The sequence below is a fragment of the Brassica rapa genome, chromosome A09 (genome assembly GCF_000309985.2).
Source record: "Brassica rapa cultivar Chiifu-401-42 chromosome A09, CAAS_Brap_v3.01, whole genome shotgun sequence".
In the NCBI taxonomy this organism is placed as follows: domain Eukaryota; kingdom Viridiplantae; phylum Streptophyta; class Magnoliopsida; order Brassicales; family Brassicaceae; genus Brassica; species Brassica rapa.
The window spans coordinates 17,884,976-17,910,185 of record NC_024803.2 but is presented as its reverse complement, the minus strand read 5'-3'; the positions used below and the strand labels follow the sequence as shown (position 1 = coordinate 17,910,185).

Genomic DNA, 25,210 nt, shown 5'->3' with positions numbered 1-25,210 from the left:
TGTCTTCATGACCTTGATCCATATCGCAGGACCAATTCACGGCAATGCGGGACTTTCAGGAGAGTGAGTATACAATAAGACTTCACATGATTCACACTTATTAATAGAATACTTATAGATTAGTACTTAGTACTTGAGAACAAGTACTAAGGCTCGGGATAACCTCAAAGACTTATTCTTATTTATTCTTAAGTATTTAAACTAGATAAATAATTCATATATAAATATAGATCAAGGGATAATACTTAATCAATCAACCATAATTACTCTTTAATTAATCCATGATTAATCCTCAATTAATGAATGATTATCCCTTAATTAATTCATGATTAATTCCTAATTAATCAACCATATTCAATATGCAATCATGCATACTCATTCATAATTCATTCATCATCTATCTAGACTCACCTTTAAATCCATGAGATTGGCTAAGAAAGACTAGACTCGAGCTCAAGCTAATCACACTTCACTTCTGGATCACTCTCGGTTCAGAACCATCACAAGGATCCGGCTGATCCGAATACTCTCCTTGGCCATCTGAATTCAAAACATAACAGTTGGAACATAAGGTTCACTAGTCTGGTTCAAGAAGAAACTCAACTCAGTTCATAACATTTCAGTTCAGTTCTCTCATACCAGTTCGGTTCAAGACAGATTGATACCATGTTCAGCTCGGTTCAAACTTTAACAATTTAACTCGGTTCATATCAGCTTAGTTCATGCTCAGCTAACTCCGGTTCTAATCAGTTTCCAACAGCTTAACTCGGTTATACTCAGACGACATCAGTTCAAGACAATTTCAGACCATAGACAGCTTGGCTCAGATCAGATCAGATCATACTCAGCTCAATTCAGTTCTAAACAAGATCAAATCAGTTCGGTTTAATTCCCATAATTCTTATCAGTTCGTCTACTGGTTCTATGAGACTGATTAAATCATAGACCAACCAAGACTGAAGAGAACAAGACCTTAGACAACTGATCCTGACAGGTTAACCAACATACAGCAATTGGTTCTCATCAAAACATGGCTGAATCAAGAAGCTGAAGCTTACCGGTTTTACTCAACTAATTAAACTTGACTGGTTGTCTCTCTTCAAGCTAACCACGAATTAACCTGATCAACACCACAAGAATCCATGGTTGGATTTATTCAGAATTTATCTCCAGTGTAGGCAAACAAACAAAACTTCTCACAGAAACTGATCCACAACCATCTTACCGATCAAAATCAAAGGCTGAAGAACATGGGTGATTCTCAACTTCAGGACACCAAATCTTCAGCTCTTAAACACTCCAAAACTCACTGATTAAAGTCACAGGATGGTGAGAAAGAGTTGTCCATGCTCACTCCTCTTCTCTGAATATTTTTCTGAATTTTTCATGAATCTTTTCTCACAGATTTTTCTCTCTTCTTTCTCTCTTTCTCTCTGAATTTTTCTCTGGTTTTTCTTGCAGGTTATGAACGTCCAGAGGAGAGAAGAGGGGTCTTTTATATCATAAGGAGTTGCTTCAGATGAGGGTTTGCTCCCACAAAAGACAAAGATGAGGTTAGACAGCTGGTGACATACACTACAAGAAAACGTATCTTTACCGAGGAAGTTTAACGAGGAAAAATAATCCTCGTAAAAAAACGTTGATTTTGCGAGGAAAGTACGTTGAGAAAGAAAAGCATCGTTATTTCGTCGTAAGTTAACGACAAAAAATATTCGTCGTAAAGACGATGTAAATTGACGTGGCTTTTACGAGGAAATAGTTTTTCCTCGTAAAATCCACGTAAATTTCGCGAGTGCTCTACGACGAAATATTTTACGTGTACTTAACGAGGAAATTTTGAATCCACCAACTTGGTAGGTGGCTCACGTTTTTTTTTTGGCCATACAATTAATTTTCGTCGTAATTTCATAGTAAAATTACAACTACCAGATTCGAAATTTTCTATAAATATGGATGTTGGAACATCATTTTAAACACACCAACAACAAAAAACGTGAAAGAAAAAAAAATGGCTGGCTCTGGGACTATTTACGAGTTGCGGAATTGGATGTATATGCATAGAGATGCTAACGGGAGAGTGACGAAAGAATACCTTGCGGGGCTGGAGACATTTATGCACCAAGCAGATTCAACACCGCTCGCCCAAGAAAGTGGTAAGATGTTCTGTCCTTGTCGGAAATGCAACAATTCGAAATTGGCAAACCGTGAAAATGTTTGGAAGCATTTAATAAATAGAGGTTTCACGCCAAATTACTATATCTGGTTTCAACATGGGGAAGGTTATAATTATGATCAGAATGAAGCTAGTAGTAGTAATAGCAATTTTCAGGAAGAACCGGTTAATCATCATTTGCATAATGAACATAGTTACCATCAGGAGGAGATGGTAGATTATGATAGGGTTCATGATATGGTAGCTGATGCATTCGTAGCTCATGATGAAGATGAAGAACCTAATATAGATGCAAAAAAGTTTTACGGAATGTTAAACGCGGCGAATCAACCACTTTACAGTGGTTGTAGAGAAGGTCTCTCTAAATTGTCGTTGGCTGCTAGAATGATGAATATTAAAACTGATCACAATCTACCTGAAAGTTGCATGAACGAATGGGCGGACTTGTTTAAAGAGTATTTGCCGGAAGACAATGTGTCTGCTGATTCTTATTATGAGATTCAGAAATTAGTTTATAGTCTTGGGTTGCCTTCGGAGATGATAGATGTCTGCATCGACAACTGCATGATCTATTGGGGAGATGATGAGAAGCTAGAAGTATGTCGATTCTGCAAGAAGCCACGATTCAAGCCGCAAGGACGGGGACGTAATAGGGTACCGTACCAAAGGATGTGGTACCTACCAATTACAGACAGATTGAAAAGATTGTATCAATCAGAGCAGACTGCTGCAAAGATGAGATGGCATGCCGAGCATACTCAGACGGATGGTGAGATGACTCATCCATCAGATGCAAGAGCCTGGAAACATTTCAACAAAGTACATCCGGATTTTGCTAGCAATAGCCGGAATGTGTATCTCGGATTATGCACAGATGGATTTAGTCCGTTCGGAATGTCAGGGAGACAATATTCATTGTGGCCAGTCTTTCTTATGAATAAGGTAATGTGAGAGTTTGTTTTATGAATAAGGTAATGTGGGAGTTTGTTTTATGAATAAGAAATTGTGGGAGTTTGTTTTATAAATAAGTAAATGTGGGAATTGTGGTTTGGAATGAAAATAAAGATGGGGTTTGGAATATATGAAGTAGAAGATAAGGAATATGGGTTTTGGGGTTTGGGGTTTCGGATTTTAGGGAATTAAAGGTACTGCTCGTTAATTCCTCGTAACCTGACGTCGAATGTACGACGTAATCCTCGTTTATTCCACGTAGGACAGAATCGTCGTAAAGACCTCGTAATGTAAATTGACGTAAATGCCACGTAAAGTAAATGACGAAGGAGGCACTCGTTTATTCCACGTAGGAAAGAATCGTCGTAAACACCTCGTAAGGTAAATTGACGTAAATACCACGTAAAGTAAATGACGAAGAAGGCACTCTTTAATTCCACGTAGGATGATTTCGTCGTAAACACCTCGTAAGGCCACGAGGATTTTACGACGAAATTAAAAAAGAGGGGCACGCTAATTCCACGTAAGCCAAAATCGTCGTAAAAGAGTCGTAAACTAACAACGATATTACGACGAAAATATTAAAAATACTAAAAAAAAGAAGAGAAGAAAGATGCTTGAATCACATTTGGCGAGACTTACGTAAGTCTCGACCACATGAGTTCCAAATATCTTCTTCTCTTCTTTTTTTTTCCAAATTTTCTAAATTGGTGAAAAGCGGGACTTGCTACTTCCTCATAGTATAAATACTAGAAAAAAAGAAAAAAAGAAAGATACTGGAATTATATGTGGCGAGACTTAAGTCTCACCCACATAAATTCTAATATCTTCTTTTCTTCTTTTTTTTTTCAAATATTTCTAATTTGAAAAGTATTTTGGTGAGGAGTGTGATTTGAGATAGGGTGTGTTTTGTGAGTTTGTGTGTGTGGTTTGAGAAGGAAAGTTGTGGGTATTTATAGAAAATAAAGGCTCGCTAATTCCTCGTAACTGGTTAACTCGTTAATTCCACGTAACCCTTTTCGTCGTAAAAACGTCGTTAACGAAAACGCGGGCCTTTGTATTTCGTCGCTATTTCGTCGTAACTGAAAACGCGGGCCTCTGTAATTCCTCGTAAGTTTACGAGGAATTTACGAGGACAAGTAATCTTATATATATCCCGAGCGAGCTCGCTCCGTCTTTCCTCTCTACTTCCTCTCCACTTCCTCCCTAATTCGTAGCAATGGTAAGTCTCTCTAATTCCTCTCTAGTTTGATTAGTTTAGGATAGATTAGGTGGTTAGTATAGGGAATTTAGATAGGTTTACGGATCTTATGTTATTTAGTGTTGATTAGGTGGATAATGTTGGGAAGTATATGTTCACGAAAATTTAAAAAATTAAATTTTTTTCTCAGGTTCGAAAAGGTAGACTTACTGCCCATTACAGAGAGATGTTTGGTGAGCCGGGTAGTCGTTTAGACCCGTCGTCTTCTTCAGCTCCCGGTTCTTCGGGTCAGGAGACTGTCCCCGAGACTCAGTACACTCAGAGAGTCATTGGATCTCCTTCTTCTAGTGCACCATCGGTTCTTCACGTGCCTCCCCAGATGCCTCCTCCTCCTCCTGTGCCTCCTACGATGCCGGCACCTCCGATGCCCGCGGGCGAGATTCATCCCGATTTGATGGTGCCTCCGAGTGCTCCTTACTCGCAGTACACCGTAGAGGACATTCTCCGTCTGCCAGGCAGAGAAGGTTTACCAGTCATCGACCCCGACCGACCGGACGGAACTTTATGGTATGTTTCATTATTTTTTTATTCTTTTTAAATTCTTTTATAACTTTAAAAAATAATTTATATTTTAAATTTGTATTTTTCAGGTGGGGGATTGACGGATGTCTTGCATCGGACGTAACCGATACGATAAAAGGTTACTTCTCCATGGCACATCCGAACTGGAAAATGACGCCCCACTACGTCAGAAAGACGTGGTTCAAAATTTACGCTGTAAGTTCTATTAATTAAATATATATCTTTAAATTTTTTTATTATTTATATATATATTTTTTTCTAAAAAACTAATTATAAATTATTTTTTCCAACAGCAAAAATATAATTGGGCCTTGGGGATCACTGAGAGGGTGAGAAAGAAGTTTGAAGCGAAGGCGAAAGTTCGCTTGTTGGACACGGTCTCCAACTGGAAGGGTGACTGGATCGTGAAGGGGTATGAGCGTGGCAAACCCGCTGAGCTCACCACGGATGTCTGGGATGGCCTCATCCGATATTGGCGTCTTCCTGATTCCATTAGAATCGCCCAGTCTTGCTCTAACTCCCGTAACACAGTCGATGAGCACGGGAACGGGCCGATGCTTCACACTACGGGCCAAAAACCCCACGCCGGTGTCCGTTTGGAAATGGTAATTAAAAATTTAATTATATTAAATTTTTAGTATATTTTTATATATATTCTAATTAACAACTTTCTTAAATGTTTTTTTAGGCCAAAGAGACGGGAGAATTCCCGTCTCTTATGCAACTTTACGAGAGGACCCACAAGAACAAGGCGGGCCGATTTATAGATGGCAAGTCCGAGCAAATCTACAACGATTTGGCTGCTCGGGTTGAAGAACGCCAGACCCAGCTGACCCAACAGTCCACCGATGGATTACCCGTCACCTTATCCACACCTGAAGTGGATAAGCTTTACGAGGAGGTAAATTTTCTAAAATTTTAATTTTTTTAAATATTCATTTAATTTAACTTTAAATTTTTACTAACAAAATTTATTTTTTGTTTTTAAGGTTGTCCCTAAAAAAAAGGGACGGACGTTGGGGATTGGTTCCGTCAACGATGTTCCGAGAGCGACATCGTCTTATGTTCAGCGACGGGATGAGGAAGTCTCTCAGCTGCGTAGGGAGTCCGAAGAGCTGCGTAGAGAGTCTACTCAGCTGCGTATAGAGTCTACTCAGCTCCGATCTCGTATGGGTGGACTCGAGGGCTTCTTGGACGTTGTAGCGGCCACAAATCCGGAATGGGCGACTTTGTTGAGGACCATGCGACAACAAAATCCTATCCCAGGCCAGTCACCGACCGACGACTCACATGCCGAGGCGGATGTTCAGGCGAGGAGTGATGAATTCTACGAGGCGATTAATTAACGACCACCCTTAGTTCTTTTTAATTTCGGTTATTGTATTATGAATTCAAAACTTATTTCTATATAAAATATTTTGGTTTTGATTTTTTTAGAATTTTAATTTTATTAATAATTTAAATTATATTTATAATTATATTTATAATTATAATTTTTTATATTTCTATAAAATAATGAAACGAAGTAAATTCGTAGCTAATTTTGCGGCTTCTTTACGTGGAAGCTTAACGTGGTTTTTACGAGGAAACATTTACATGGAAATAACGTGGAAATCTATCAAGGTTTTTACGTTTTCTTTACGTGGAAAGCTCTCAAGGTATTTACGTTAATTTTACGAGTATTTATTTACGTGGGTTTTACGAGGAAAGCTTTTCGTGGTATTTACGAGGAAACTTAGCGACGTCCTTACGTGGAATCTTTACGTGGTCTTTACGACGAAATATCCTCCTTCGCTTTTACGACGAAATTATTTCCTCGCTAACTTACGACGAATTAGCGAGGATATATGCGTTACGACAAACGTATAACGACGAAACGCGTTTCCTCGCTAATTCGTCGTAACACTGCTTTTACGACGAAGTAACGAGGAAAACTGCCCTCGTAAAACTTGTGTTTTCTTGTAGTGCATGCTTCAGCACACCAAGCAGCACAAGCAGCTGAACTTTTCCTTCCCATGAAGAAAGCTACAAGCAGCTGAAGCAAGTAGCTTGTGACCAGCATGTGACTTCTAATGAGCAAGCAGGCAAGCAAGTAGGTGCAGGTCATGTGACCTAATTACTGAGGAAGCAAGTAGGCTAGAAGGTGCAAAGCATGTGACTGTTCAGAAATAATTTTCAGAGTTTTGTCGATATTTTTTTCGGACTGTTTCGACTAAATATTTTTCATCATTCGAATCTCGTTCTGCTCTGAATAAACTCACCCAGCATGAATAAAAATCGACAATAATAATTAACACTTGACCAGAACCATCAAGAGATGGTTTTTCGACCAAAAGACAGCCCCGTCGAGATTAATTCACCGTGTCGATTTTTATTTAAATTCTGATCGATCAATCTTCAAACTGATCTTAAAGAATTTTCTTGACCAAATATATATCTGCTCGTGAGGGTTATTACAGGGATGATTTGTTATAGTAAATGAAGTAAGAAGACACGTCACGGGGGACACGTCACAAGGAAGAAGAGAAATACAAAGATATAAACCAATTTACTTTTCGTTTTTAGATTCATTCGAAATTTGTAAGAGTTTGTTACACTTTCTCTCTTATCTCTCTCTGTGGAACGATTCTCATCTTTGTTGATTTCCATTGTTGGAGGATCATCACTGTGAGTAGGAATCGGTGTTTACGAACGTTGGATTCCATTTCTATCTTTATAATACAAAAGTGACGTTTATCTCTTATCAACCAACAAGAAACTGAATCTGGAAATCGAGTTATATGTGGAACCCCTGGAACACAGGAGGTCGAGACGTCGAAAATTGTAGTTTGAAGTTGTGCTTGCGGTGAGGTTGGAGACGGGTGACGGGAGGTTCTGTTAGCCGGAAAAGCACCAGAATGGAGACGTTGAGATTTGCAGATCTGAGGTTTAGACACACAGATCTTAGTCGTAGTGGGGACGGGCCAGAAAGGAGGAGACAGTGAGCAAATGATGTAAATAGATTCACATATCGGGAGCCTCCATAGAAGAAAAAACCGGTTGTAGAAACCTTCGACCAAGTTGGGATCCATCGGAAAAATGGTGGACCGAAAACGTGAGCTTGAAACGAGAAGAGCTGCGAGAGGAAGACACGGAGGTGGAGAAGCCCGATGCCGGCAAGCCGTGGCTCTACCGACATCATAAAGCAACGGGCGAGCTTGCACCAAAATATTCGGACCTGGCAGAGAGTGTATGCAAGATGATTGATTAGATCTAATTGATCTTGATATGTAATTGATCAATATTTTGGACATGGTCGATGGGTTTACTCGAAGGACCCTTGATTGTAGCACGAATTCACTTCCCAGGATGGTATAATTAAAGTATGACATCAACTTTTCCATACTAACTTGTCCACGCGATTATATCTACACGGCCTGTCAAGATGAACTTGTTTACATGAATCGGTTCACAAGAACCTGTCCATAAAGATACCAAAAATTTCTCAACCCACTGTCTTTACAAACTGATAGAAAACATATCAAAAATCTCCCGATCACTGCCCAGATCCACAACAACTATTATGTACAATTCAGCGTCCATAATTTTACTGTCCATATTTTATTTGTTCACAACTTCTCCATCCACAATTAATTTGTCAAAATTCTTCCATATACACACATTATCTCCAGTAAATTATTCACACTTTGTCCAATATACGATGTTCATCGTATTTTAGTTTTTTACAATATTAATTTATATTTTTAAAATATGAAAGTAGATATCAGTTAAAGATATAAGAGCATCTCCAACCCTACTCTATTTTTCACTCTAAAATAAAGTTTAGAGTAAAAAATGCTCCAATGGTACTCTATTTCTCACTCTATAATAGAGTAAAAAATAGGTTTACTCCAAATAGAGAGTAATTTTTTTTTTTTTTTTTCATCACTCTATTTTCTAGTCTAAAATAGAGTACCATTGGAACAAACTCAAACTCTATTATAGAGTTACTCTATTTTAGAGTAAAAAATATAGTAAACCATTGGAGATGGTCTAACAGGAAGTGTAGCTCCATTATTACTTTGTACCAATTATTTTATTTTTATTTCTATTTTACATCTTAGCCACACAATACTACTAACTAATTCTAAAATCAAGGTTTAAATCTCTTGTTACCTTTTTTGAACAAACCTTCATTAAATTAAAAAAAAAACTCAGACAGAGTGATGGAGCTCTAGCAGAGCTACCTTATCTAAAGCATCTGCATTGGCATTGTTAAGTCTTGGTACATGATAAAATGTAATAGGTAAAAGAACTTACATAGTTGAGATATATCAAATATTATTCCTTGAGCTTACATTATTCAGTTAAAATTTAACTACAAAATTAATGATTTTTCACACAATGTCTCTAGCACAAAGTGACTATAAATGTAAACTCAAAATGTACGTGCACTTTTTATGTAGTCATGTTTAATTTCAATTGTTCGGTTAATTTTTATTTTTGTAATGATTCGGTAGAAATTGGTATAATTTGGTTAGAATAAATTGAAAAAATACAAAACTAACCAAACCAATAACCGAGTTAATTCTATAAACTTTCTAATCAGTTCACAACCTATAATCCAAACCTAATAAGCCGTAAACTAAAAAATTTGGGTTCCTTTCCGCAGGTTCAGTGGGTTGGTTCATAACCGTGGGATTAGTAGTCACGTTTACATTGTGCAACTGTTTCTAGTCTTAAAAAAAAAACAGGCTGCAGAAAGAAATGGCAAAGGCGAGAAGATTACACTTAATCTCAAGGATCCAGTGCTCGTAATTTTTGTGGAAGAGCTTAAAGTCTGTTAGGCAAAAGCAAAGAAGTGAAAATAAAGAATCAGTAGGATGAACCGATAAGAACATCATTGCAAACTGCAACCATAAATTTGGAGGCTTTAGTATGAAAATTAAGATGGCATAAATGGAGGATGATAAATGTAACAAGACACTATTCATCTAGAAATCCAGATTCAGAGGCAAAGGACTCTAACTCTTTAGCTTTTTCATCAGTGAAACCAAGAGTTGCCAGTATCTTGTGACCTGGAGATTCAACTTCAGACCAGACTCCCAGCAATATATGGGCTGGCATGATTTCCCCAGCACCACCTGTAACAAAAGAGCAATGAAACAACGTTACTTAAGATTGTCTTAAAATCTTGCGGCCAAGATTAAATTATCTAAGGACATGAAGACTTGTAAGCTAAGAGATAAACAAGTAATGTTGGTGTCATAAAACTCAGCTGTCATAAGAGGAGATTCACCAAGTTTGAGTAAGAAGGGAGAACAAAACCTGCTTTGAGATTCTGATTGACAGCTGAGTCAAGAGCTCTTTGAGCATCGTGGGTTAAAGGAGGATGTTCAGGGCTGAAGGAATACAAATCTGCTTTCCCTAGTAACTTGATTGTTTCTTCACGAACTTTGTAAAGCGTTATCTTATGCGCCCTCAAAAACTTGGAAGTAAAACTAGTTCCTGCCCATCAGATTCAACACTAGTTTTAACTCCAATCAAGATTCGATTCACAACTCAAGAAGAAAACAACAAAGTACCTTCAATCAAGATACCCATGAGAAGTGATTCAGTACCAGTGTTGGGATACTTGAGCTTCCTAGCTTCGAGCTCTCCCATTGCAAATGATTTGATTCCTCTCCACGACCATCTACATCATGAACTTTCTTAAATGAAACCCTAAATCAACCTCACGAACTTCAGGAACATGACTTACTTTGGCTTTTTCGCATCAGAAACCGCAGATTCTGGATTCCTGTAATCATAATAAAGTCTTGTAAGTTAGGCGAGGGAGAACTAAGATTGATCAACGAAATCGAAGAAACCTACGCGGTGGGTAAGCTGGCAACGACGGCGATTGGGATCTTTCTGCGCGTTGTCGAGTTAGTTCGCAAGACGGAGGCGGAATAATCGAGAGAGAGAGAAGAATCACCGGCCATCCATGGATTCGTCAGGTTCAGGGATTTTACTGGATTTCTAGTGGAGAAGAAGTGTATTGGAGAAGATGGGTTCTGACTGTAGAAAGAACCGATTTGGGAGATCCTTAGATTCGCCAAAGTAAAAGATTGAGAAGCCATTTCTATCGCCAAGAAAGGACTGAGAAGTGTGTGTTTGGATAACGCAAGATACCTGGGGATGAAGAAGACCACTAAACGGTGGCGTTTCGAACTACCACGTGGGGGTGGGCGTTCGGTACCCATTCGGATTCGGTTTAGATCTATTCGGATCTTGAATTTTCGGATTCAAAGATTTTATCCCATTCAGATATTTCTACATTTTAGTTCGGGTTCGGTTCGGATCTTTTCCGTTCAGATAACCCATTTAAATTTTTTTAAAATTTTAAAATTTATTAAATACTTTAAATTTTTCAAAAGATATAAATGAAATAATATATTAACTAAAATTAACATATAAATTGGTTTGGTTTGAATACTTGGATTAAGAATCAATAGTTATTTTAAGTATTTTTGTTATTTTAAATATACTTTAGCTACTTTAGATATGTACTTTTGACTTTTTGTATATATATTTCAAGTATTTTGGACAATTTAAACATATTTTATATATTTTGAATGTTTTTAATATACATTAAATATAAAAATAATTAATATATATAGTTATATAAATATATTTTGGGTACGTGAAATATTTCGGTTCGGTCGGATTCAGTTTCAGTTTTCTTTTTTCTTTTGTCATCAATAATACAGACTCATAACTGAAATTTTGAATCTGTTTAGATATTTAATGATATTACTTTTTCGAATTGGGTTCGGTTCGATTTTTCGGATTTGTGTTTTCTGACCAGCCCTAACCACGTTATATAGTTTGATTTTCATAAACGTTTGAAAGCCCAAAAAGATAAATAATGTTTCTTATTAAGGTTTAAACAAACCCTGAAACGGCCCATTTAGTAGAGCATGATCCTTTGATACTCCGGCGCATGGCACATTTTTTATACAATTTCAATCCTTCTTTGAACAATTTTGCTACAATGTGTGTGAAAAGATTATGTCGCAAACAGTTATCACATGTGGGTATAAAAGTCTTTATTTTAGACGAAAATGAATGCATGTATTTTCAAATACTAATGCTTTCCATGTGTTTTCCCCCTCTGTCCTTTAGAATACTACTCTTCATTTACTAGCTGATAATAAGTCAACGTCTAGGGAGACAAAGCATGAGTGAGAGAAGTTCATCACCTCTTTATCTCTGTCGTATGTTTTACTAGATAGTGGTGTTCATGCATGATCTGTTAAGTGAGAATAGAGAGAAAAACAAAGAAAAGTGCTATTTAATTAAAGGTAAATTACGTTGAAATTTTTCATTTTTTGCTGTCGTCAGTTGCATAGTCGATTACTCATCTGACTTTTCATCTCACCTTAATTTAAATAATGGTCTACTGTCTATAATGGATACATATATGAGAATGAGATCACAATAAAAAAATTATATGATATGACGATTTTTCTTGCGACACAAAAATCTATATGAAACATGTTTCTAATTACACCTCATTTATGTACACACATAACCGAACCGGTTTTAATTGTTCTAATTAAACCAACATTTTCAATGAGTTCAACAACTTGCATCAATACATGTGAACAAAATTATGTAGCAAAATAAAATTCAAATGTGGGTATAAGAGTCATCATATTAGAAGAAAGTGAATGCTGCATTTTAAATACTAATGCTTTTCATGCTTTTTTACCTTTGTCCTTTGGAATAGTTCTCTTCATTTGTTAACTACTAAGTCATTGTCTAGGGAGATCGAGCATGAGACAAGTTCTTATTTTCTCTTTACTCTTTAATTCTTTATCTCGGTTGCATGATATTAGTAGATAATGTGGCTTTCCATGCATTTTCTGTTAGTAATTAAGGGACACCAGCCGGGACTTTTGCAGATCCAGCATCGGAGAAGCTATTCAACGACGTCGCTGCTTGAGTTAAAGAGCGTGAAATGCAGTTAATCCATCAGTTTCCCGATCGATTATCCATCCAATTGTCAACAGAGGAGGTTGACAAGATCTTCCAAGATATAAACTTTTAAAATATGTTTATATTTTAATAATTATTTTATAATTACTTAAATTAATTTTTTTTCTTTTTGGTGCCTCCTAGAAAGAAGGGATGGACAGTAGGCATAGGCTCCGTCAACGAAGTCCCAAGGGCAACTTTGTCCTACGCTTCGAGACGAGATCATGAAACTTCTCAGATGCATGCTTGGATGGATGCCAACAGGTCCGTTTGGACTCCCTTAAAAATCTTCTCGACGTTATGGTGATTGAAAAACCGCTTCTGCATAGAGCGTTGGAACATAGATGACAGACTCTCGGGATGGGACAGCTTCCCCATAATCTAGGGATCAAGATTCTCCGAAAACGAGCGGGCCCAACAACTACTTCGATGGTGTGTTCCGTAGTTTTTTCATTTTATAAATTATAAATTTAAATATTATTTTATGACATTTGTCTCTTAAAAATATATATTTCAAATTTCAAATTTTCGTTTTCTAATTTAAATACTTTAAATTTTAAATTATAATTTTAATTTCAATATTATTTCATACATATAATACGACAATGAGTCGTATAGTCCTCGTAAAATTAACATGGAGTTTACTTGGATTCTTTGTAAAATCTTTGTAAGTTTTACAAGGTCTTTTCAACGAAATACTTGTAATTTCCTTGTAAATTTTACAAGAACATTACATGCAAAAATTTGTAAATTCGTCGTAAGTTTAACAACTATTTAAATACGATATTACAACAAAGTTTAACTCTAACACTTACAACGCGTTTACGACGAATAAGTTTTCGTCACTTTTACGATGAATAAGTTTTCTTCTCTCTTTCGATGATGAATAAATTTTCTTCGCCTTTAGGACGAATACTTTTCCTCGTAAATTTTACACGGAAATTATGATGAATTTTCCATTATGACGATCGTTTAACAATGAAATGTGCTCCCTTGTTAATTCGTATTAACACTCCTATTATGACGAATTAACACAGTTTTCTTGTAGGGTAAAAAAAACAAAGAAAGTCGTATCTTAGATGTTTACATTAAAATCTTTGATATTTTCAAAATTGAGCAACATGAAAACAACTTCATTTAGTTTTCATAGTTACGTAATCAATTAATCATTTGACTTTCGGTATTACCTTATTACAAATAATAATATATTGTCTAAAATGGACACATTGGTACGATCACAATAAACAAATTCAATGACAGACGAAATCTTGATCAGTTATGAAAGTGGCTTCCACAAAAAGAAAAGGTATTTCTTTGACAATTGTTTTCATTATTTTTTATTATAATTTTTAATGATAATTTTACTATAAATTAGAAAAAAAAATACAAGAATAGTTTTTTACAACTAACAGTTTATACTTACTCTATTAAAAAGGAAAGGTATGATTTAAAATTTTACACATCGGAAAATATATCTTTAGTTTTGATTATAGTGCATTATTTTATGAGATTATCTATTTATTATAATTTTAAACTAATAAAAAATCATTATTTACAATTAACTTTTTGAAGGTTACACTTTTTCAATATCACCTTATAAAATGCATAGAAATTGTATATTTTTGAAACAATTTTTTCAAAAGTTGTATCTTTCTAAAGTGGAATGAATATATTTTACGAGAATTAATAGAACTAAACTCTAAACCAAAAGAGTTTCCACCACAACAAGTGACAGTGATTAAGAATTAATCATTCCAATAATCTAGTAAAGAATAAGGCCACTTGGCCTACTGTGTTTTAACGCTGTAAAACATTTGAGTTCTCATGCAAATTTAAATCGAATATCTTTTTACAAAAAATAATAATCTAGTAAAGAATATAAGCTATTAAGCCAAGTACGACTTTGTATATTCACTTTGTATTGTCTCTCAAAGATTCCGCATACTGAATCACTTTTCAAGAAAAAAACACCTTCTCTTTCGTTCTCTCTCTCTCTCTCTCTCTCTCTCTCTCTCTCTCTCTCTCTCTCTCTCTCTCTCTCTCTCTCTCTCTCTCTCTCTCTCTCGTGCATAGTTTGCATACAGCTTCAACAATATAAAGAGTCCAAAGGACAAAACCCGGTTACATCTCCAATGGATCGCACCCACCAATCAGAGTCCACGACCCGACCCGAAAACACCGTCGTCCTCTCCATCGACTGTCTCAAAGGAAGCTCAAAAAGCGAGGAATGGAGCGGCGATATGCTTCAAACCGGAGACATAGTGGAAGAGATCCGGATCGGTTCAGGACCCGGTTCGGCTATTTTCAAAGCTCCGTTTAAAGGAGGTAAAGCTTGGCTCCAGAAGGTTCTTCACAATTCGTACAGGAACAAAGAAACTTCGATTGTTGTCAGAGTCAGGCGTGGCTCCGAAGATCTCTCTGATCTTTCTGCTTGTATTGTTCCTAACGAATCCGCGGGTAAGAGACAGTACATGCTTAGATCCATTGATGACCCGAATTATACAGTTGGGTTCTCGGATCGTACTGAGTCTGTTTGCCTCGGTATACAAGGTGAGTTCACTCGGTCGGTTAATTATCTTTTTGGTTCTTGTGTTGACTTTTCTGGCTTACTTTTTGAATTTTGCCTTGGCATCGTACGTAATCGTACACTCTCATGCTTCTCAGTAGGTGAAATATAATTAATGCAGTTATTTTTAATACGAGTTTTTTGTTTTTTTTATATTAAAAAGTGTACCAATTAATTTTTAACAGTTACTCCCTCTATATTATTTTTGGTGGTTTTTAAAGGTTGTACACAAAACTTTAAAAAATACAAAATTTTATGTAATTTATTTTAGTTTCATAAATATAAAATTAAATAAAACTAATTTAACCAATAAAAAATTACAGAATTTTGTTATCAGTTATAAATTTTAAATGATATTAAATTTTATCTAAAATATTGAGAACATCACTTATTATATAACAAAATAAAAATTCTTAAACAGCACTTAAATGATACGGATGAAGTATTAAAAGTGTACCAATTTGTTGTTTATCAAAAAAGATGATTTTTTTTTTTTGGTAATCAGAAAGATGAGTTTAATTCTAAATTTTGTAGTAATGATATTTCTTCCAAAACATACACAAGTTTTGTGAGTTAAAACAACAAAAAAAAACCGAAACACAGAATATTTTTACATTTAAGAAAAAAATATTTATACATTATAAGAGTTATTATTTGATCATTAACTATACACTAAGAATGTTTCTTTTTCGTGGTCCTACAAAATAAAAATAAACTAAAGAAAGCTTCCACTCAACCAAAATTTGCTACTTTGACGCTGGGTAATATTATACGACTCATATTATACTAGCGATGAGTTGATGTAGTGGCTAAAATTCTGGATTATTCAATTGATGATTTTAGCAAATAACTACTTAAATGTGATAAATATTATAGATTTAAGTTTTATTGGAATACTAAATTAGTTGTCACTAAATAAAAGACTTATAAAACAGTTATTTCTTAAAACATCTCTAATGGTTGCCTCTATTTTTAATTTTAAAATAGAATATTCTAAAAATAGAAGAAAGTTTTGCTTCAGTGATTACCTTAATTTCTTAGTGTCAAAAATATTTCAGAAAGATTATTTATTTATTTATTTAAATATTATTTTCACTTTTTTACTTTTAATATATTACACTTTTAACTAAAACCATAATTTTGAAGAATTAAAAATTCTATAACCTCGCTTATTGGGAGTACAAATAAGAAATGTTAAAATGATTCACAGCTTCAAGAGGGTCAAGAATGGTGGAAGCATTGGGGAGAGCTAAGCTTCATGATGGCTATGTTTCATATCCATGGGAAAGGCGGATGCAAGAAGCTTTACCAATCTCTGGATCCAGCAACTTTCTCTCCATTCTTTTTCTTCCTAAAGCTTCTGGTAAGAAACATTAATTAAATTTTCGGTCACATATTCATTCGATGAAATTCTTTTTACCATGTATCTTGTTTTTTTTTTAATTCATGTATCGTACATGTGTGAATGTTAATATACTTTTAAAAATAGTTCATGGAAGGGCGGGTTCTCGGTATAATGACTTGGAAGACACACTTGCTCGTGCAAATGCTTGGCTAAGTTGTTCACAAGCTAATGGCGTACCTATCGTCTTTATGAATATTCAGACTGAATCTCTGCTCACTAAGGTCAGATTATGATAGTTTGTGTAATATTTTTATTTGTGCATAGAGAGTTTGAATATGAAAAAGTTTTTTTTTCTTTTTTTACATAGTAAAGATATCGGGAGAGACCGCCTCAGCAACGGTAAATACGATGACTTCGCTTTCTGACCTGTCGAATCTCGCAAACGTGAGTTTCTATGGGTTTGAGGATTATCATGGAGTTGATATTGGTGTTGTGAGAGCGGTTCGGCTTTGGTATGCTCCTCTTGGTGTTGAGTTGCCACTTGAAATCAAACTCAGAGATGATGACACCAAACTTGGTTTCTCCATTAGCCGCACTGAAGAGGTGAAAATATCTATTGAGGTTTTTTTTTTGTCAGCATCTCTTCCAAACAACACTTTAAAGTTTAAACTTTAAATTGGAATATTTCTTCCACAGGGTTTCGTTTATGTCTCCTCAGTAACGGACCACGAAGATGAGAGTGCACCAGCTGCAAGATCGGGCCTGAGCTCATTATACAGAGGTGCAGCCAAGGCCTCGCGTCGTCTGGTTGTTTCACGTGTCGGTAGCCAGAAGGTATTGCCGTGGATGGTTTCCTCTACAGGAGCCATTCGCTGCTACGACACCGTTTCGCTCAGCCAGAAACTGTCGCTTCACCGTCACGCAAAGGTTTCCATCATCCTCTACGTTATCCTCTGGGATACCTCTGCCACCGCGGCTTTCTCCTCACCGCCAAGGAGCAGCAGCCACATGTTGTTTAGTAACCAAACACTCGACTCGAGCGAGTTTTCGTGGCATCGAATGGCTTCGCCACCACGACAGGTCGGTGACAGACAAGTGATGCCATTGCCCGATGAAGAGGATGATGTGTTCAGGTTGGAACGAGAGAATGTGGGTAATGCTTCGTTTAAGTTCCAAGAGATCCCTTTTACTAACGAGTCCTTGTGAGTTGTGATGAGATACTCGCATTTTGTGTGCTATATTTTTGGGGATATGTATTTGTACGTGCATGTAAATAATTGGAACACACTAGGGATATTATACATAAAAAAGGTCACGCTGTGTAGATTCAATAGTGGCTCACATTTTTACAATTAGGATTAAGGGCTGGTTGAAAGTTGAAACCATTGTTCGTATCTCTCTTCTTTATTACAAGTTTAGTATATTAGTAATATAAGTTACCCGGGGAATCGGCCATTTCCTACATCAACAAGGACCAACGGTCCCGATCAGTACATAAACATGTTACCTGTGCGAAAACATACATCAACTACTAGAAAGTTTAATTTTCATACGCAAACTTTCAAAATTTAGTTTTATCATACATTGACTTAATTTCCGTTAGTCAAACGTTGAGCTGTCGTTAACCAGTAACAGAAAATCGGCTAATTCCTACATCAACAGTGATCAATGGTCCAGATCAATACATAAACACTTCACCTGTACAAAAACATACATCAACTAATACAAAATTTAAATTCAATACATGAACTTTCGAAATCTGTTTTTAACATACACTAAAGCTTGACATGCGCGTCCGTGCGGATATTTGTTGTTAATTTTTTTATAAATTGTTTAGTGACATTCCTAAATATATAAATTTTTGTTAATTATTATGTGCCTATACATAAAAACCAAAGCCATCCGGATCTGAAAGACCCTATTCGAATCTCACCCAAAATTTTATAATACCCGAACAAAGCATAATTTCAAAACCTAAAAAAATTTGATATCCGAAAGAACCAATCCATACCCAACCGTATACTTGATATCCATATCTTAATGAAGTAGTTAAGAAGTATAAAAAAATGTAAAAGATATAATAAAACACTTAAAAATAGGTAAGTTCTGTTTTATATTTTTATAAGACATGCTGTCAAATTATTTGAAAAAAATACAATTAATAAAGTAGTTAAGTTGAGTGAAAATAAGGAAAGAAAATATGTAATAAATCTGTTGAAAATAATGTTAGTTTTATTTTGTAATTAAATTTAATAAAATAGATTTACCTAATTTCCACTAGTCAAATAATACCGAAAATAAATGGTATGTCATGTATTGATTAAGTAAAGTTTTTTATTGTATTATGTGATAATTAAACCATAGTACGTAGTAATTGACAGAGAGAAATGAAAATGTTTAGCTTATCGAAGAAATTCTCTTTTCTCTTTGTTCAATTTTATCTTCTTTCATTTTTTTGGTGTTAGTGTTTTCTGTTGTCGTAAAAGTTGAAGAAAAAATTAAAGAGAAAAACTAACTAATAAATTACACACAAAAAAAATCGTTTGACATACATGATTTATTTTTCTCATTCAATTACCGCGTAATACAGTTTAATTACCACATAATACATTAAAAACCTTACTTAATCAATACGTGACAGACAATTTATCTTCGATATTATTTGACTAGTTGAAGTTAGGTAAATATCAAGCTTTAACGTATGTTAAACCAGATTTCAAAAGTTCATGTATTGAATTTGAATTTTGTATTAGTTGATGTATGTTTTTGCACAAGTAAAGTGTTTATGTATTGATATGTATCATTGGTCCCTGTTGTTGTAGGAATTAGCCGGTTTTCTATTACCGGTTAACGACAACTCAACGTTTGACTAACGGAAATTAGGTCAATGTATGATAAAACCAAATTTTGAAAGTTCATGTATGAAAATTAAATTTTGTACTAGTTGATGTATGTTTTCGCACAGGTAACATGTTTATGTACTGATCGGGACCGTTGATCCTTGTTGATGTAGGAATTAGCCGATTTACCAAAGTTACCCACAACGTAAGTCATCAAGCCCGTCTAGCTCAGTTGGTAGAGCGCAAGGCTCTTAACCTTGTGGTCGTGGGTTCGAGCCCCACGGTGGGCGTATTTTTGTTTTTGTTTTACTTTTTCCTTATATTTTGACGGACAGCACTTTAAGAAAAAAACAAATAATCAACCAGTTTCTTTTGTTCGTAGTCAAACTAAGGAATCAAACAAAATGTGTTTATTACTTTATTTACATAGTGAAGACATATCGGGGGTGGTTGGTAGTTGCTGTAGGTGCTGTCCACAGCCCTATTTATTTCCACAGCACCAAATTCAGAGCAATCAAGCTTTAAATTTTTTTTTGAAACCACAGCTCTTAAAATATCCTACAGCTGTACAAGTGCTCTGCAGAGCCAAATATCCAAAGCAATTTTTTAGTGCTTCAATAAAATTCTACAGCAATAAAATCTAAAGCCACAACAAAAAGTCTACAGATTTTTTTCTACAGCAAAATATTTAAAGCTACAGCCATTACCAATCGGACCCGATCATGTCACAGTTTTTTATTTCCAAAAGCACAAATCAATACCACAATAAGTTGTCTAGATGGACAGAGAAACCTCTCCAAAACAAAATCAAGCGATTAGATGTCAATATCATCCAGTGAAATCTCCTCTTCTTCATTAATTTGTTTCATTTTCTGCATACACCATAAACACATTGTTAATCATTAGTGAAACAGAGACACAAAGAAAGCTTCTGGGCGTACGAAAGAGTTCATACCGTAAGGAAAGTTTGGGGATCAAGGAAGCTGGAGGAGCCTAAGATAACTTCTCTGTCAAGCTTCTCCGTAAGTTTGTGGCAAACCCTTAACTGTAACAAATGTATCACTAATTAACCCATTTGGTTACCAATTGACGAATCCTCAGTCCATAATAATTCACAGTACCTCAGATCTCGTTGCTCCTCCAACTATGAAGACGAAAATCCTCTGCCCCTTTTTCTTGAATCCGCTAGATGTTCGTCCTAGAAATGAGTCACTGAAACACACATAGAGAAGGCGAATAAAGTCAATGTTTGATTTCACCATTATCATCAAAATAACATCTTACCTGAAATATCCATCGTCAGAGAGATGGCGTCTTGCCCAAGTTGGCGTCCGTCTTGAATGAGGTAATACTGGACTCCCTGATGGAGACTGAGAGGCTGAATAAAAGGTTGGTTTTGGTTCATTCATACAAGGATAGTCTTGCTTTGGCAAATGACCTTTGTTAAGTTTCTCAACAAGTTCCTGAATAAAAAAGAGAAAGAAACCAAACATGTTACCGTATCTGTCTGAACAAACACTGCTGAAAGTGATATAGAGATGAAATTTAGAACCTCTACGATTGGATAAAAACGAGACAGTTGCCATGTTTGAGTTTCACCAACCCGGTCTTTACGAGCAGCTCGCTTCTTCTGATTCACATAGATCAAAAGATTTCCAGTTATTAAATTTTCAGGTAAGGTCTCAGTCTTAAGACACTGTGATAAGAAAACAAGAATGAGGAAGAATACGTACCTTAAGGACATCAAACTTGAGAGAAAAAGATCCTGTTGTGCTCCTTTTAGATTCTGTATGTACTGGTCCAAGTAATCTCAAATTGTTCACAGCTACTACATCATCCCCCGACAATTTTGCTAGCTGAAGGATTTAATCAAACATGTAGAAAAGCTCAAAAATCATAATCAATCATCCTTAGCTTCCATCAAGCCTTTTGAAGGAGGAATAGTGTTCTATACCTCCATCATCTTTCGCCCCTTTTCACCTTCAAACTTCTTGGGGTATATTGCGGCAAGAATCATCATTAACCGTAGCTTGCTTTCTTGGTTTATAACCTGGAAATGTTGAACATTTTCAGCACAACATCTTCTGATGTCTGAAACTAAAAACGAAAAAAAAAAAAAAAAAACAGAGAAGTTTACATTGTTGGTGCTCAAGAATTTGATAACGTCTTTTCTTCCAGCATCCCCAAAAACAAGGTCCTGCTCTAGCTTCCCGAGTTCTCTTAGACCTTGCTCCATTATTGTTCTGTTAATTGTTCTAGCAATCTGCAGTGACATTAACCTTGTCACGTTAAGCTAATCAACTTGCAAGATAAATATATTTAGTCAAACTTTCTTCAATGGTTTATGTTATAAGCTTAAAACTGACCTCTACATGAAGTGAGAGCTTGTCAATTTGCTCACTGTACTGTGGCAGAGCGTGAACCACCTTCGTCAAATCTTTTGTTGAAATGTCACCAAAGTCTCTGGATACAAGAAGCCAATAAATTAATCAGAATAGTTCTAGTGGATCACTTGAATCGATAAAAAAAAAAGTCAAACCGGTAACTACTTTGAACTGTGTTTCAATTGCGCGGCTTTGTTCTTCGACACGAAGTTTGTCATCTTCTCATGCAATCTTTCACTTGCCTGAACAAAAAACAAGAAGAGATTACTCCCAAACAAATCCAAATAAATGACATTACCCACATGTGAAACATAAAAGTCTGAGAAAGAGGAGGAATGATAATATAGCAAGAGAATTACATCTGCAATATGAACATCACGAAGCTCCACCCAAATGGGGTCTTCTTCATCTAAAAAAACCTCTCTCATTTCAGGATCACCACCACTGTTACTCGGAACCTATACACTAAGAAATAAAAGACAAAATTACCATATCCTGTAGTGATGAGCTCCAACAAAATTTTATAAGATCTGAACGCAAAATCAAAATGTCACCTCGTATGTATATTTATTTCCTTCCATCTTAAGCAAATCATGGCACATTGCATCATATGTCCACTCATGAATGAGAGGTGCGATCTAAGAAACAAAAAAAAAGGAATAACAACAACATTTCAAGTAAAAACTGAAAGATAATTGTCTCAGTGAAGATCCAGACCTGGTCTATGGATCGATCCAGGATAAGTAGTTCACATGTTTCAGTCTGAGGAAAATCTTCGATTGTCTGTTTGTATCTTGCCAGACAGTTCCATACACCAGCAGCAAGCTTTGTAGGAATCAACTCTCGGTAAGTTGTCATTGTTGAGGCATCAAGAGCTTTGGCTCCACGGTAGCGCACAAAGGGGTATTCCTGTATACCAGACGAGTTTAAAGATAAGACTGTCTTAGTAAATTCATCCTAAATCAAACAAAGAAGGTTTTGATTTTGTGCCTCGTACGTACCTTTAGCGAAGCCAAAACTGTAGCAATGCGTTTAGCTACCACATTCAAGCAAGCATCTGCTCTCTGATGGTTCTCCTCGTCGCTGTAAAGATCTTCCAGAGCGTTTTCGTTATTCGTAACGAACCCCTGAAAAGACAATACATAGAAATGTAGTTAAAACACATTCATTTTCCTGTAGACAAGTCAGTTCTAACTTCTAAGCTGTGTGTAAGTTTGGGCTCACGAGAAGAAACCAAATCAAGATTATAAACACTGAAGATAAACCTGAATGTCCATGCTAATGTACTCCAAGTTCATCTGCATATAATGAAAATCAAATTTACGCAATCTTGTGAGATTGTACGTGACTAGTAAGGAAAGTGAGAACAAAAGTAGAGGTGGCATATAAAGTCGACCTCTTTCAATGCGCTAATTCGTTTCATCGCTCTCATGTCCTTCCGGATGAGAGTAACCAAGCTTCTCGAAACAGGAGAGCTAAAGAAAACGAAAGCCCTAAAGCAACATTAAAAAGAAAAAAAAAACAGTTAAAATCATTTCAGACGAGAAAGTCCATAGGTATAACTGAAAGACTTGGTCACATACTTTTTGTAAAGCGGTGATTTTCCAGTCATATCAGACAAAAACGCATTGACACTGAAAAAAAACAAAGAAAAACCTTCAGGAAATCTAATTTAATTTGCTAGAAACTGATCACAGATGGAAGAGGTTTTACTTTGATTCGGACGGTTGAATAAAGTATATGGCATCAAAGGAAGTCATAGGTTGCCTCCGTCTAGTTATGAGCTCAACCACTAAAAAAAACGAAACAAAAAAAACATGAAAAAAAAAAAGCAAAGCCAAGAAGATTAAAACAAGGGGGGTAATATACTAACAAGAAACGCCTTGTTGTGAGATCTCAGACATTTTGGCAGCAGATGACATAATCTTCACTGTGAACTTGTCCAGAACAAGCACCTTCCTGGGGGTCCCATTTTTCTCTGGCATAAGCATTTCATACAGTAATCCTGAAATCAAAATACATTACAAACCAGAAAAAAAAAAATGACACACGACTTGTTGTCTTGATTTAAGGTTAACAAAGCATCCTAAAAACAAACATCTAATTCGAAATCGATAAACCCTAAAACCCGAACACTAGAAGCTTCCAGATTGAAACACAATAGGATTGGTAAGAGAAAGAAGCTCACTCTCGCGGGTGATTTGCCTGAAACTCTTGTGATCTCCGCCATTTGAGTAGGATCCAGAATCGGAGAAAGACATGGCGTATGATTAAAAAAAAAAAAGATTTTGATCGAGGGAAAATAAGAAAATTACGGTTGACTCGAAGGTAAGAGACTCCGAAACAGATTCTCGAAAGATGAGGAGAAGATAGTGTTTGATTTTTGTAGATCTTCTGGATCGAAGAAAAAGGGGGGAGAATCTAGGGTTTACTTGGTGATGAAGAGAAAAAGTAAAAAGAAGGAAACTTGGCGCTTCTTCTACACTTTCCGGGTCGGCTCCGGCTCCGAGAGCGAGCCCACGATTTTTCAAACTCTGAACGATTTTTCTCAGAGAACGTGTGTGAAAGTCAAACTTTGGGACTCAAGAATGGTTATTTTATTAAAAGAAGTTTTATTTGTGAAAGTAACCCTCAATATAATCAGCACTTTCTATATAAGCCCACCATCTAAATAACCTTTCAATAACATCCCACTATGATCGGGACAAGCAGGGACGGAGGCAAAGGCTCCTACCGGTGACATGTAATATTCAATTTGAACCGTAGTGTGTATTGTAATTTGATATGATTTGCGGTAAAAATTATGTGATAAAATACGTTACATTTATGTGGTAAGTTTGTAGTAGAAATAAAAGTTATCATTTCATTAAAATTGATGACTGGTAACATTTTTGATATATAAGTTGCAGTATAGTTTTTTAGTTAAATAATTGAAAATAAACATATACATAATGAATATTTATTAAAAACAAACAACGTAAACTTATTCTAAAATAAATAATAATGTATTTTTTTATTTTAATGTGAAATAATATTTGACAAGAAATAAGTTGTAACTAGATCTCGATCCGCACAACCGTGCGGGTTTTATTTTATATACTAAATCATTTTAGTTTATAAAACAAAATTTATCAATAAATTAATATAGTTTAGTATTATGTATTATG

General features: G+C 35.7%; 3 protein-coding genes and 1 non-coding gene across 11 annotated transcripts; 2 read left to right on the top strand and 2 right to left on the bottom strand.

The window, feature by feature from the left end:
- Positions 1-9,727: 9,727 nt before the first annotated feature.
- Positions 9,728-11,146, bottom strand: LOC103839907 (ATP-dependent Clp protease ATP-binding subunit CLPT2, chloroplastic). Its single transcript, XM_009116391.2, has 5 exons — positions 10,761-11,146; positions 10,648-10,686; positions 10,472-10,581; positions 10,215-10,394; positions 9,728-10,030 (listed from the first exon to the last, which is right to left on the bottom strand). The coding sequence occupies exons 1-5, from the start codon at positions 11,129-11,131 to the stop codon at positions 9,873-9,875; spliced, it is 858 nt and encodes a 285-aa protein (XP_009114639.2). The 5' UTR covers positions 11,132-11,146; the 3' UTR covers positions 9,728-9,872.
- Positions 11,147-11,246: 100 nt separating this feature from the next.
- LOC103839905 lies at positions 11,247-20,189 on the top strand. Of its 2 annotated transcripts, XR_004450901.1 has the most exons (6): positions 11,247-15,458; positions 16,685-16,837; positions 16,964-17,100; positions 17,192-17,422; positions 17,516-18,254; positions 19,854-20,189. XR_004450901.1 is itself a non-coding variant. In XM_009116390.3 (5 exons), exons 1-5 carry the CDS (start codon positions 15,041-15,043, stop codon positions 18,023-18,025), a joined length of 1,449 nt encoding a protein of 482 aa, XP_009114638.2. In that variant the 5' UTR covers positions 11,247-15,040; the 3' UTR covers positions 18,026-19,341. The 2 variants fall into 2 exon arrangements, 1 of the variants encoding a protein (XP_009114638.2); XM_009116390.3 differs by lacking the exon at positions 19,854-20,189 and having other exon boundaries at positions 17,516-19,341.
- On the top strand, positions 19,877-19,949 carry TRNAK-CUU. The gene has a single exon. It is a non-coding gene; the product is annotated as a tRNA-Lys (tRNA).
- LOC103839904 (protein transport Sec1b) lies at positions 20,013-24,908 on the bottom strand. Of its 7 annotated transcripts, none has more exons than XR_004450898.1 (21): positions 24,232-24,304; positions 23,917-24,048; positions 23,757-23,835; positions 23,627-23,677; positions 23,440-23,536; positions 23,309-23,341; positions 23,045-23,170; positions 22,761-22,952; positions 22,598-22,681; positions 22,403-22,501; positions 22,209-22,285; positions 22,026-22,122; positions 21,797-21,922; positions 21,614-21,709; positions 21,393-21,515; positions 21,212-21,289; positions 20,944-21,122; positions 20,781-20,871; positions 20,615-20,704; positions 20,369-20,531; positions 20,013-20,100 (listed from the first exon to the last, which is right to left on the bottom strand). XR_004450898.1 is itself a non-coding variant. In XM_009116389.3 (20 exons), exons 1-20 carry the CDS (start codon positions 24,302-24,304, stop codon positions 20,475-20,477), a joined length of 1,977 nt encoding a protein of 658 aa, XP_009114637.1. In that variant the 5' UTR covers positions 24,305-24,908; the 3' UTR covers positions 20,250-20,474. The 7 variants fall into 7 exon arrangements, 4 of the variants coding, with proteins under 4 accessions (XP_009114637.1, XP_009114636.1, XP_033134822.1 ...); XR_004450897.1 differs by having other exon boundaries at positions 20,013-20,101; positions 20,382-20,531; XR_004450899.1 differs by having other exon boundaries at positions 20,015-20,098; positions 20,381-20,531.
- Positions 24,909-25,210: the final 302 nt, after the last annotated feature.